This window comes from Tauraco erythrolophus, chromosome 4 (genome assembly GCF_009769465.1).
Source record: "Tauraco erythrolophus isolate bTauEry1 chromosome 4, bTauEry1.pri, whole genome shotgun sequence".
Classification (NCBI taxonomy): domain Eukaryota; kingdom Metazoa; phylum Chordata; class Aves; order Musophagiformes; family Musophagidae; genus Tauraco; species Tauraco erythrolophus.
Genome location: NC_141468.1, coordinates 24,099,160 through 24,113,171, shown reverse-complemented (window position 1 = coordinate 24,113,171; position 14,012 = coordinate 24,099,160). Strand labels below are relative to the sequence as shown.

The window sequence follows — 14,012 nt, the reverse complement described above, 5'->3', positions numbered from 1 at the left end:
TGTAGAAGTTGAATGTAAGAAGTCAGAGAGGCCAAATGTGCACCCCTGACTTACTCTGCAGTTGGAGGAGCATTCACCCAGGGCAAGGGAAGAGCATTGTCCACCTTGGTGGACCAGTAGCCAAAGCAAGAAGTGATGAAGCCTTGTCCTTTTCAGCAGCAAGCCAAATGCTGTTTTTCTGGGCATAGTTGTCAGCAAAAGAGTGAGATGTATTTCCCTTAGGCAAATCCGAAGTGCTGTGACAGTGGTACTTTGAAACTCAGACACACCATTTGATGAAGACTTATCCCAAGTTATCACAGAGTGCGGTAACCGTATGACAGAGGTTTAGAGTTGTAACTGGGATGTTTGAAACCTGTGACTCAAACTGGTAGAAACGCTGAATCTCCTGAGGCTGTGCAGTTAGAGGTGCAGTGTAGGTACAGGCAGACCAGCTGCACACTGGATGAGGTTGGCCAAGATGGTGTACCTAAGAAGAAATGGCAGGTGAACAGTTGACTGCCAAGGAAGGCAAATACTCTGAAATCCCGACAGAAAGTGTGGAGAGGAATGTTTGTGTGATAGCTGTGCCCAGATAAAGATGATTTAAGTGGGAAGGAAAATGAAAATTAAGAAAAATAAAAGTGTTTCCACCTGAGGTACTGTTTCTACATGATTGTGGCTTAAATACTAAGTACTAAAAGACTGTTTTTTTCAAAGCTTTCATTACCTTCAGATTTGAACAAAATATTTGGAAACATCTACACAAACCATTGAGTCATTTTTCAGCTAGTTTATTTACAGGTTGAGTGCAAAGGGATGGCCAGTGGGCAGAAGTTTTAGGAAGTTGAACCAGTGGGAAATCAGAGCAAGTGATTCGGAGCTGGACGGGGCAGCAGCAGCCATGTCTCCGTATTCAGACTTGCTTAGATCTGAGAAACTCTGATTTTGATGGAGCAGACATTAAAGTCCAGACTTTCAGAAGCTGTGTGTGTTTGGCTTCCAATTACTGCATTTGGGACTGTGCAGCCTCCCTCTTCTTGATGGTAAACTTGCAGCCGTCCAAAGCTGAAGACCTGAAATGAACTTGCTGGAGATGGTCCAAATATTACATAGGAAAGCAGGTTATTCTCCCAACAAATATTCAGAATTCAAGTGTCTGTTCAGGCCATATTTCAATCTGAGAAGTCCACTGCAACCACAGGATTTTCTCAATCCTCATTTCAATTGCAAATTATTTAATTAGCATCAGCCCATGTACTGCAGAATCCTGCCATTTGATGCAGTAAGGAAGATCAGAGGACTAGATGAACTTGTGAAGACACTCTGGGGCAGCACTGTGTCTTAGGAAGGTGCACTGTTCTGATGTGGACCTAAAGAGAGAAAATCATGGCAAAAAAATGCTGGAAAAGCTCCGTGTAATGATTGTGAGAGGAGCCCAATCCATTTGCTTTTCAAAATCATAGTGCTTTACTGGAGGAAGCAAACTTAAAACAGAGTAAACACCAGGCAAAGGTTTTGTACATACCAGTCTGCCACAGGAGACACAAAATCTGCAGCTGTTGAATACTGGTTCTGAGCTAGCAAATGATTATTTAACATTAGAAAGTTACATAGCATGTTTTTGTGGGTGTCCTACAAGAAACACCTTTTGCATTTTAGGCGCAAGTAAGTCAAAGTAGCTTTAAATAATATGGAAGAGCAACATGGTCACTGCAATATTTAATTTTGCTTTTTTTTTTAACTTTCCCTCATGCAAACACAGATTGAGCCAAAAACTGGACCACTAAGTGGTGGAATTCTTTTGACCATAATGGGATCTAATTTGGGAATAAAAGCAGAAGATGTAAAAAATATAACAGTGGCAGACGAGGAATGTCTTTTCAAAGAGGAATTCTACTCTGTTTCCACAAGGTAATTGCTGGTTATTTTTCACAAGATTTTAGAATAAAAAGAGCACTTATGTGCATTCTCAGAAGGTGATCTTCCTGTGGTTACAAAAGCGTATCAATAGAGGAAAGAACTAGTACGATATACCTGCAATGTTTCATAGTAACATGTCTGAGTCTTTATTTTAAATTGTTATAGATTCTTATACAGCAACAAATTTATAATAGCTTACTACCATCCTGCTTCTGATTGATTGATTTTTTTTTTTCCTTATTTGTTTGAAAAGCTTTCATAAACTGTTACTGCGGATACCTCAGACTTTGTTTTTAAATTAAAGACATCGTAAGTGTGCGTCTAGTCATTAAAATCTTTGCTAAATCTGAACCATGATGCAGCTGAGCATACAAGATTTATGGGAAAGTAGACTAAGCAGGAGGAAGCTTAAATCTTTTTGGTTTAGTCCAGCCACAAAGTTTCTTTCCTGGCGGCAGGGAGGGAGCCTGGAGTTTTAGTTTAGCTTTAGATGGCTAAGTTTCGTTGCAGAGCCAACAAGTCCATGGAAGCTGAATTGCCTAAGCAGGTTGGTAGATGTTTTGTGGATTACTTGTCACACTCTTAAGCAGTGCCAAAAATTAAAACAAAGTGCTTAAATTCTCCGAGGTATCTAGGCGTCTATTACAGATTATATCAAGCATCTAATTTCAAGGGAGAAATATCCTTTTGATATTAGCTGATAAAAAGCATAGCATGAAGGTTCAGTAGTATTATTAATAGTAATGACATATTTTAAGCAGTGTGATTTTTCTTTCATTCACATTTGATATTTAAAGCTGCAATTGAAACCTTGGCTTTCTTTCCCTTCAGTTAAAAGTGTAATACAGTAACTTGTTGCTATTGCTGTGGCGTGTTTTGAAAGGGATTTTGAAGATACCTAAGTGACTTTTTTAGCTTTTGAAAAATGTTTGGCTTTAGTCAGTTTGTGGATCAGGCATTTAGAAGCTTCCCAGGCCCCTAAGACTCAAGAATGTGTATACAGCTGTATATCTTTTACTGCTTCCCAAATCCTTTGCCATCACTTGAGGATTTACATGTGCATCACCATCCACAAAATTCCCAACTCTTTTACAGCCATCTTTTCCCGTTTCCTATTTTCAGTGTTTACAAAAGCTGCACTGAATTGCAGCATAGCCTTACAAGAATTTCCGCAGCCTCTTGGCTTTTTCTAAAGCTTTTTGATATTTTTAAATACATGGAAAGGAGCCAGAACTGAGATGACTGGTTCCTTGTATCGTAACGACATTACTGGTTGCCTAAGCTCTGCCAGTGTGGTAATGGGTGAGAAAAAATGCAACTTGCATAATGTCATTTATCAACAAATTAAGGGGTTTCGAAGGATATTCTCCATTAGGGAAGACTTGAAAAAGAAGTTACTCGAAATCTCCAAATAGGTATCTATAATTTACAGTTTTTATCTTCCTCCAATCTTTTCCTTTATTATTACCTTCTTTTATTTAATTTAATATTAATAATTTTTTTAAAAGTTTCTAGTCTTGCTCCCCTAGCCTTCTGCAGTAAAAAGCTAGTAATTTTTAGGAGACAGTTGCTCCCATGGGCAGGAGAGCTTCAAGATTTAAGACATTCGAGGCTGCTTTCTGGCTCTGTGGTGATTTAATTGTTGGCTTTCAAGAACTCATGTTCTCATTCTTTGTAGTTTTCCATTTGTAACGTGGGGGAAGGGAGGCAATGCCAACGCTGGGAAGGGGAGGGAACTTTTCTCAGTTAAAATCCCTGCTACGACATTCCCCCCACACACACACCCCCCTGGCCCCGGCCCCTGACTGCTTTCCCCAGTTTAACATATGGTAGAAATTCCTCCAAAGGCACCGTTTCCTGTTTCTGCCTGACAAGAAGATACAACTTCCAAGAATACAGTAGAGAGATGATGAGGAACAGACTCAGGCAGCCGTACACATGCCAGGACATGCAAGAATTTAGAGAATTTTGTCCATTTGCCAGTACCCAGGCAGAAAAACCCGGAGTGATCTGCAGAGGGACTTGACAATCCTTTTATTATAAGTCCCGATTTAAGTACATTATACCCAGTAATTTGAGGTTGTTGGATTTTTTTTTTTTCTATTTGAGTTTTTTTTTTTTTTAAGCATTTGTGCACTGCGTAAGGAAGAATAGCAATAATCCTGGAGGGGAAGAGAGAAGGAAATGAGCAGTGATCCTCGGGCTGTGTCCGATATGAAACCGTCTGCCTGCACAGGCTGCAAACATTGTATATGTCCTTATCTAACTGTATTATCAGCTCTCCTTTAAGCATTTGTCCCAGTTTTCAAGTGTGTCAAATCCGTATTGCGTTTTCATGCTTATATTCAGTGGATCACCTGTTTGAAATAAAAATTTAAACATCCAAGCTATCAGTCAGCAGCAGTGTTAGCTAAGGCAGTGTTTTCTCGGCCTGTATTCCTTGACCTCTGATATTGCGTGGGTTATCTGAGGATTTATTTTCAGCGAACAGTAATTCAAAAGGGATTTTGATTGTAGGTGTAGAAATACAGTAGTTTAAAGCTGAAAGGTAGCAGGATCCACAACAAAAGTATTAGAGCTAAGATGCACAAAGTTATAGCTGATATCCTGATTCTTACATCAAGGTGCATGTGGGGAGAGTCCTTTGGTTTTTTAACACCACCATGTCTAGTGAAAACCTTGTGTAGGGTTGGAGAGCTTCATCTCTGACTTCTGGCCTGAATTTACTAGAGGACCTTTATTAAAGGACTGCCGAAGTAGCTGCTATGTACAGTGCTCAGGTTTCAGTTTTACCTTCGTTTAGACGCAAGATTAAAATATGCTTGGGTGTTTTTGCTGGGAATCTGAGGCAGAGCTCAAGTACCTTGTGTAGGATAAAGCAAAGCTAGTGATTTGGTGGCAGTGTGTGTGGTAGCTCACATGCATTGCATTGGTATTGCAGCTGTTACTTCTAACAGAATCCTACATTCTTTCTTGCTAGGATTGTATGTCAAGTTGGACCAATGAATGAACCAAAACAAGGTCAAATTGAAGTTAACATCAATGGAAAATTAGGTAAATCACCAAGTGAAGTTCAGTTTACATACCAGGTAAGTGCATTTTTTTCAGTGACCTGTTTTATACCTTGTGCATGACTTGTTAGAAGTTTACCTGTTAAGCTCAGTCGCTTGTGTTTGTCTTGCAAACTTTGTTTCATCAATAACACTATCATTCAAGTACGTTAAAAGCTCTTCACTTAAGCATTTCTTTATACAAAAGGTGTACCAAAAATCTATTCTACAGATCCAGAGCCTCAAAATAGGATGATGTTGTTTGCAATTCAAGTTGAAAAGATGTGGTAGAAAAGAAACTAATCAACTTAGTCGATGGTGACAGAACATCTCTTAAGTGTCATTATTGCATAAAAAAAATCAGCACTGCAAAAAATTAGGTATTCTTTAGACGCACACTTAGTGCACTATTTTAATCACAGTGTTTAGTCTAGCCAATGTTCTCAATTACAAGAATGGATGCAGAGCAGCTGAAGAATAAGTAATGAAGGTACATTAATTTTTAAATAATTTATTTCATTCAAAAATATGGCACACAGAACCAGAGACAGTGTGATGCGTGTTCATACTACACATGTGCTTTGTTTTCAGTGTCGTTATGAAGGAGAATTTAATTTGTGTCTTAATTGCTTTACCCTAAATGTGGCCCCAGATTATAGCTGGTTTAGCCTGTGGTTTTAGAAGCAAGTAGCTTTATCTGTATCTACGAGGTCTTCAAAATTTATAAGAGCCTGTGATAGTTGAGAGGTTCAAATAATCTCTGTCCTTGTATTGATACTTAAAATTATGTCTATAAACTGTAAATCCATAAAACTTAAAGGGTGGGTTAGGCTTTTATCTTCTCCCTTATTTAAACTTTTGTCTCATTAATGCTTGATATCTTGTGAGAAGGAAAGGAGTCAGCAGTAAGAGGTAGAATAAGTCAAGAATGACATTCAACTGAGAAGAGGATAGTCTTGTTTTCACAAAATACGCTATGTTTTTTCCATAATTTCCAAGCAAATACTTCCTCTCCCTGGTGGTATCTCTGCAAAAGCAGACTCTTTGCTTGAAAATGTCCTCTATTCTTTTGTGGAAATGTGGGTTATAATTAAGTCTTTCTTCGTCAACCTCATTCATTTTAGCCAGAGAGGAAGAACATAATCTCCTGTGTTTATATGTTTGTGGTCTCTAGGACAGAGGCTATGACAGTAAACCATACGTGAGATGAAATTTTGACATGAACCCATTTTGTTGGGTGTGTTTTACACCAGTTCTCCTGTGCTGCTCCTGTGTTTAAAGATTCCCCTATAGTTTGCATGAGAACTACATGAAGAAGTTGAGTGTGTTGAAATGTAATCTGAAGCCCCCGTGTAGGCTTCAGAGCCTGTCTGTGAACTTGTGCTGGTGTGATTCCCTGCTCAGCCCATCTGGGAGGTGAGATAAGCAGCCACTGCTTTTTGTCTGCTTAAGGGAAAGACTCTTGATCACCCGTCGGGTGAGGCACTAGGAGAAGCCGCTGTGCACAGGTGTCACCCAGGTGGAGGTTTTCCTGCAAATCCAGGACTTCCTCAGTGCCAATATCTGCCTGCATTGAGGTTACTGAGATACTAGACACCTAAGCTAGCTGCCAATAAAGAATATTTTTATTTACTGCAAAAATCTTCCCCTGGGGACTCTATTTACAAAATGCAAAGCAATAGCAAGTAATACAGTTCATGCCTTAAAACTAGTTTCTAGTTTCTAGTTTCATTTCTCTTTGTTCCATGAGAAAATGAAGCCAACTGTGGAGTGCAGTAGGTTTAAAGTTGGTGCAGGGGTGTTGCATTCACATGCACGTCTACAACCACGACACGAGTGCTTTTGACATGAGAACAGACAATCAGAGCAGACAATCTCATCAGTTGATGTTGCCTTAAAAGCTACAATCTTGTTTCACTGCTGTCTTCAGGCAGTTCTTTGGTGACTTCTTTCAGCAGACATGTGAAATCTGTGCTTTGTTTAAAACCTCTTTTATTCAGTACATATAAAGGAAAGAAAATACTCTTCTTTCCAAGAGCCTTCCTAAAATAAATTTTCTGTTATGAATTTTCCCCTTTCTTTGGCACATTGTCTAGCTACCTTCCTGCTGGTAATTATCACTGTTTTCACTGTGTGTTCTCATCACCCGAAGAACAAAAGCTTCAGCTTTAGCAGTGACCACTCTAAACGTGGTGTGTGGTGGTGCAGGGCGGAAGTGCACAAGCAGTGCACAAGGAGACAATGCAGCTGCTCAATCTGGTGTGACTGTGCACTAGAGTTGTATCCATACTCTCCACAGTTTCAGCCTCATCCATGTGACTAGTGTCTACCAATGAAAGCACATAGTCAGTTTTCAAGTAGAATGAAAGAAGGAAGACATTTTTTACGATGAGAGCGGTGAGACACTGGAACGTGTTGCTCAGAGAAGCTCTGGATGCCTGATCATTGGAAGTGGTCAAAGTCAAGTTGGATGGCACTTTGAGCAACCTGATCTAGTGAAAGATGTCCCTGCCTATGGCATTCTAATGCCCTGGGGCATTAGATGTCCTTGACCATGGCATGACCATTCTAAGATTCCATGATAAGTACTACTATGTTTGGCTATTGTTGACACCCAGCCTGAGTGATGAGATGCATTTTTAAAGCTGGATTAATGAGGATCAGCGGTCAGCACAACTTGGGGCTTAGACTTGTGCTTCTGCCCCATTCTGCCAGCACAGCCCGTTTCTGAGCTGAGGAACGCATAAAACCTGCATTAAATGGGTCAAAAATCCCGTTAAAAAGGAAGCCACAGTTTCAATTTAAAATTATTTCTGAACTAAAATGCCCTGGTCCACAAGAGTCTGTGCTGTGCAGTAAGCACCCCATCTATATTTGCTGCATAACAAGGGAAGAAGGCTCTGTCTCTCCCTACTCATCACAATTTCTCTGTCCAACCTGAGTGCTAGTCAAGTCTAGCCATTCCAGCGAAATTAAATTCTGGTAACTCAGTCTTCCTCCACTGACATTTCTGTTGTTTCATTATAAGAAGAATCAGGCAATAAGCAGTCTCCTGTTCAGTGAAATAGAAATGAAGTGATGCTAAATTTTAATATCCAGCTATGTGGTACATCTGGAACACTGACAGCTTGGCTGGTCTCTAAGCAGGTGGAGCGGCGGCATGGCTAAAGGCCAGTCCTGCTTTTTAATTTGTTTTAACTTTATCTGATTTGCTTGTTACTATGGCAGTGAGAAGCAGTATCAAAGGAAGGAGTTAAGCTTTTCCTAGGTATATGGCCTAGATTTGCTGATCCCATACAAGCGTGATTCCTTTCCCAGTATACCTCATCTGGAGACTTGTGCCACCAGAACGAGAACTTGCAGCCAGTTCTGGGATCTGCAGCGTCTGTTTGCAAGACCAATTCTGTGAGTTTTAGACTGTGCAGATTAAAAAGGCTATATAGTTTCAGAAGGCTCAAATAAATGTAAGGTGGTGAAATTAGAGGTAGAACCTTGCAAAATCATAATGCATTTCTGAGACACTGAAGGTAGTTTAGGGACTTGCTTGGAAGTAATGACTTTAGTAAATGGAGAAGTCTCTTAATCTAAACAAGATGAGGTGAATAACCAAAAAGAGGAAGAAAAGGAGATAAATTAGAGTTTAATCTGAAAACAGACATGAAGATGATTATTCACCATATTGGATGTTTGAATGTGAGCCTGAACAGCACAGTTACATTTAACAGAGTGTACTCTTCCACCTTAATCTAATCCAAACTTGACAGTTTCCTCTTGCTTTCATCCATCCACTGGTTTCCTTCTTGATGTTTGGAGCAAATGCTCCGGGACCCCTTATCAGTGCAGTGTCATTAGTGCCACAAGGCTTTTGTGGAGGATTTTAGCTCACTTCTTGATTTTTCTCCATGAGTCTTTACCTCAACACGTGCATTTTACACTGTAGTTAGGGGGTTTGGGTGGGTTTTTTTGGGGGAGTGTTACATGCTTGTTGCCATTATGATTGATGCTGATAAACCACACATCCGCAGTGGTCTGGAATTGCTTCCAGACAGAGGATCGTGGCTATTTTATTCTTGAGTCCTGGAGCACATCTTGTTTGCCTGTCAGCCTGTGTAGGGGCCAGAACTCCTGGGTAGCTGAGAGTTTTAGTGAAGTTGGCCCTTCCTCATGTGGATATTATTAGATTTAAATCTCTATCATCTGAGCTGTGCACTTAAATACATGTCCCACCATCCAGTGCTCGTGGTTCTGCTTGAAAGCTGCCAGTAAACACTGGCTGTATGATAATGCAGGATTTCCAGTCATGCATGCTTCCATTTCTCCATCAAACCTGTCAGCAAGGCTCTGTGGTCTTTTCAGAAAATCATGTGATGTCTGCCTCACAAGAAAAAGATGCTGCCTGCAGTCCAAAAAATTAGTTGTTTAAAATATCAACCCTTTGCATAAGCATCCCATCCACAGCAGACAGCAGACAACGTGCGTTGCCAGGCAGATGCTCTGTCTGCGCACCTGGAGCGGCTGGAAGTGTTTGATCAGCTCACATGGTGTGAGGTTCGGATGAAGCAGCCTCAGAAAGGCAGGACTCGGCTCAATTCTCTGCTTTTGCAGAAATAACCTGGGAACCAAAGCCTGGCTTGTGTTGTGGATGATGCGATGACGCGAGCTGGTGGGTCAGGTCAGCCACTGCGGCGAACACCAGGCTGCCAAAAGCGCGCAATGGAAATTCTCTGGTTGAATATCCTGTGAGTGGGTGGCTTGTCTGAAGAAACAAGAAGCAGGCTCCCTTTAGTCTGAGAAAGGAGGGAAGTGGAGAGGGAAAGAGCAGTTCCTAATGACTTGCATGCCCTGTTCAGAAGCTTAATTTAGCGCCTGCGGTTACCTTTATAGTCCATGAAATGACATTTTGACCTCCAAGAAGGTGGGCAATGTCTGCAGCACTTCATGGGCTATGCCTTTAATTTTTGTTTGCATTATATGCAAGGGTTGGCAGAATAATTTGGCTTTTAGTGCAGGACAGATAATTTTGATAACAAATTAGTTGTTTTACAGACCTGCTTCAAGAGTCAGAACTTATTTCAGCTGGGACCAGGATGAGGAAAGGGAAAGGTTACTTGTGGAGGAAAGGATGATTCTAGAAATGCAGAGCAATAATGCGCTCTGTATGTTTGTGAAAATCTTATCCACATGTGTGTGCACCGCCATCAGGTCCTTGACACAGCATCCCTGTGCTCTGCTTGTGTGGAAGCACAAGAGCCCATTCCTACTTGTGAAGATGTGCACTTGCATCAAAGGCAAAGCCCCAGACGGAGGTCACTGCCTACAGGAGCTGGCAGAAGAGAGCTTAGGTGGCTTTGCCGTTTGCTGCCCATCATGTCCATTTGAACACATCCATCTGTTGCTGGCTTCCCCTTGTGCTGCAGCTGGCGTCTCTCACGGCATCATGGGGATATACTCTGCCACCATCCTCTTTTCCCTCCCTAGTTGTCTCTCTGCTTGTGGTCTGGCACAGTTACCTTTTCTTCAGCATCCCCCTCTGAAGCATAGACTACGTGCCAAGGTTTCTTTGCATCTCCGTTAGGCTTCCCTCCTCTGTTGCCTTTCAACTGTTACTGAATTTCTGGCCCCTTTTGTGATCCACCAGTAGCCTCCTTGGTGGCTGGTTGTTTTTCTCTTCGATTTTCTGCATTAGTGAAGGATAAGAGGTAACCACTTTTATCTCAGTGGTGTAGTTCCTGGACTGGCAACTGCCTACCGCAGATGAATATTATAGTAGATAGTATCCCTGTTTAGAGAGTCATGCTCAGCAACATAAAAAGTTGAGGATGTGCTTGGTGACAGATGAGTGGAAACGTAGAGAAATGGAAAAAGAAGACATGCAGAACCTAGGTGATGCTCCATACGAGTGCGCTCCTCTTGTTCTTGAATACTGTGCAAGGGACCAGAAGTGAGTTGGCTGGACATGACGGTGTAAAACCGGAAAGCTGCAAAGCAAACAAAATGAATGAAAAAGAACATGAATCAGCCTGGCAGATCAGCTCCCACATGCAAGTCGGGTCAATGAGAAAGAGGCTCGGGGAGTGGTTCTCTTCTGCACCTGCGTATCTTTAATGGGAAAATTGCAAAGAAGCTGAATAAAAAAAAGAAAAGGAGAATAGAAGTAACCCCACTGCTAGCCAGGTAAAGGCTGTGCTTTAATTTGACACCAGCAAACCAGAGAGATCTAAAATGCTGAGAGCTCTCTGAAAGCATTTTCAGCCTGTAAAAGATATTTTACTAAATTTGTAATCAGAAACCTGAAGAAATAAGAGATCACCTTCCTAAATGCAAAAAAGACTAAGAGCAAGTCATAAAATATTAAAAATGAAAAAGTTCATTCTAGATTAATAAACAGGATGAAAAATGTAAGAGCTGAAATGTGAATGCTCACAGCGTCTGCAATAGCTGTGTAAGAGCAGCAGTCGTGTACACTGCTAATAAGTAAGTTCGCATCTAAATGTGATTATAAGTGGAACAGACATGGAGATAATTTACCCTCTAGCATGCAGAAAGCATGAAACTACAATGAAAAATTATCAGCATTTCTGTGAACAGACTTGTGAGTAGGAGGCAAAGGATACAAACAAAGCAAGCAAAGGAAGGACTTCTGGCTGCAATGGAGAAAACAGGACACTGGAAAATGGCCTGAGAGTGAAGTCATATATATACTTGGGCCAGTGCAAATTGATTTGCCAGTATTTTTCTTTATTTTTTCCAGTACCTCTGTGCTGATGAAGCACAGAGTGCCTCAGAGGACAGACTGTTGCAAGACTATGACATTACTGTGAGGCATAATGAAAAAATACAGGTTTTGAAGCTCAGGTTGGTCCCTGATGCAAAGATAAGACAGTGGCACACTGGAATGCGAATGCCACGTAAGGGAATTCATTGGTATTAAAAAGAGAATAAATGGATTCGCTACCAAACAATATAGCACTATTTGAACATTACATACCATAAGCAATGTACAAGGACTTAGAAATTGTCATTGTCTCACTGGTACAAATTGGAGCAGATAATCACTACTTTCAGGTAAACCCTATGAACAGGATGGGCACCTACTGCAGTCATTAAACAGTGGAGGTAACCTATTTGTAGCATTATTATCCTTCCAGCAAAGCTGCCTAATGGTTATCAAAGGCGCGAGGAAAACTGCTTATCAGGAGTGCTAAGCCAGCAGTGTGGTACAGCACGGAAAAGTTGGGTTGCAGGTGGACTTTGAGACCTCTAGCTCAAAATTATTACACCTAAGTAGGATTTAAGGAAGGTTTGTATGTAAGATAGGTAAAATGCTCTTATTTCCCATGACTGACAAGCTACAATCTGCTCAGACCTACAAACAAGATAACCTGTTGAGATCAAATTATTTTTTCAGGATCAACCATGCAGCAGGGAGCAAGCTACACCTGTTGAAAAGTTGGACTAGATGATCGTTGAGTCCCTTCCAACTGAACTATTCTATTCTATTCTATTCTATTCTATTCTATTCTATTCTATTCTATTCTATTCTATTCTATTCTAAGTAGTATAGCTGTGGATGTGCATGTGTTTTACCAAAACTGCAATTCCACTTCCTACATGACATGAGCATAAAAGTGTAAGGTGGTGAAGAGTCCTGGCGGTGGGAAGTCCCTCCGCTGAGACATGGCTTACCAAACTCGACAGGAAACAGGCCACTGAACAACTGACAGACGTTGGAATAGGCTTTTATTAAACTAGATTATCAAAAACCCACATAACGAGGTCAGCTGTTAATGCAGAGAAGATTTATACTCAAACATCAGACTACCTGGAAGACATGAACAATATTTGCCTGGTGACAAAAGAAGTATAGAGCATTGAAACCTGGAAGAACATTCCTCCATTTCAAGGAAAATAAGACAAAGACTGAAACATATATGAATTATTATTTTCTATGCTTTAAGGAATTATAAAACAAGGGTTAAATTAGTGTTTGCAGGGTTGTTTAAATTTTACTGTGTCCATGAGAAATGAAATATTGCCAAGTCCTCACAAGGGTTGATGTTTTCCAGAAGAATTATTATAAGGCTGCTACAAATTCCATGTAGGACGCATAATCAAATGTTCTGCTTAACATCATAATTGCACCAAGCACTGCGGTGCGATGTTATAGTGGTGCACTGTGCTGCAATGTTATAGAAAGTGTGACTTCCCCCGGGCACCTTCTGACTGAGCGAACAAAGATCCCGAGGTGCAGAGGGCTGGAAGTGGAAGCGAGGTATTTATTATGATGGCAGGCATACTTCTGATGCAGAGTCTGAAATGAGAAAAGGGCAGAAACAAGGAGAGAAGAAATCCGTGAGGGGATTTTGAAAAGGTGGCATCACTGATCTTACAGCACTTGAGGTCCTAGGTTTATCAGTCCTGTTTATAATGGTTGAACATTCAGTATTGCTCAAGGTTGAGTCTAAATTAAAAGAGGTTGCCTCTTGATAAAAGCAGCATTTTTATTATCCCTCAAACAAGGTTTATAGTGAAGGATTTACCCTTTGCCCTTTGTGTTCCTCTGCAAGGAGAAGGAATCTCATGCAGGGCTGTGGTAAGCAACGTAGAGTTATGCGTTAGGTGCAGCTTTGCAAGACCGTGTGAGATAAAATTAGACTCGGCAGCTTCCAAGGATCTGAACCTCTCTGTCCCACTGGTGGGTGCCATGTCAGTTGTGGGAAGGGTTACCTTGTGTTAGGTAACCTAAGGGTTACCTTGTCCTTAGGTAACACAATTCTTGTTGAAGGCTTATACCACCACTGATGGTACTTTTTCAAATTATCTTGGCATTCAGCAAAATATCATTCCCCTACTGATCCTATCTTCCTAATTGCATTTTTGAAAAATGCTTTCCAGTTGAGCATTTGAATGAACCAATTTCTTTTTTTCTTTATTAGTACTCTTAAGAAGACTGCCAGGTTGGCCGATGTAGCTTTGTTCTTCAAGCCATCCATGAATATTTTAGAAGAGCACTAAACTTGCTTGTAGCACACTGATTTTGCAATAAAATGGTTATTAAAA

The 14,012-nt window shown here is 40.8% G+C and overlaps 1 protein-coding gene across 1 annotated transcript in view; it reads left to right on the top strand.

The window, feature by feature from the left end:
- Positions 1 to 14,012, top strand: part of PLXNB2 (plexin B2) — a 78,709-nt gene that overhangs the window by 28,928 nt on the left and 35,769 nt on the right. The window contains exons 13-14 of the mRNA XM_086609721.1: positions 1,745 to 1,893; positions 4,883 to 4,991. Of these exons, the coding sequence (XP_086465847.1) occupies positions 1,745 to 1,893; positions 4,883 to 4,991 (258 nt within the window). The remainder of the gene's footprint in view (positions 1 to 1,744; positions 1,894 to 4,882; positions 4,992 to 14,012) is intronic.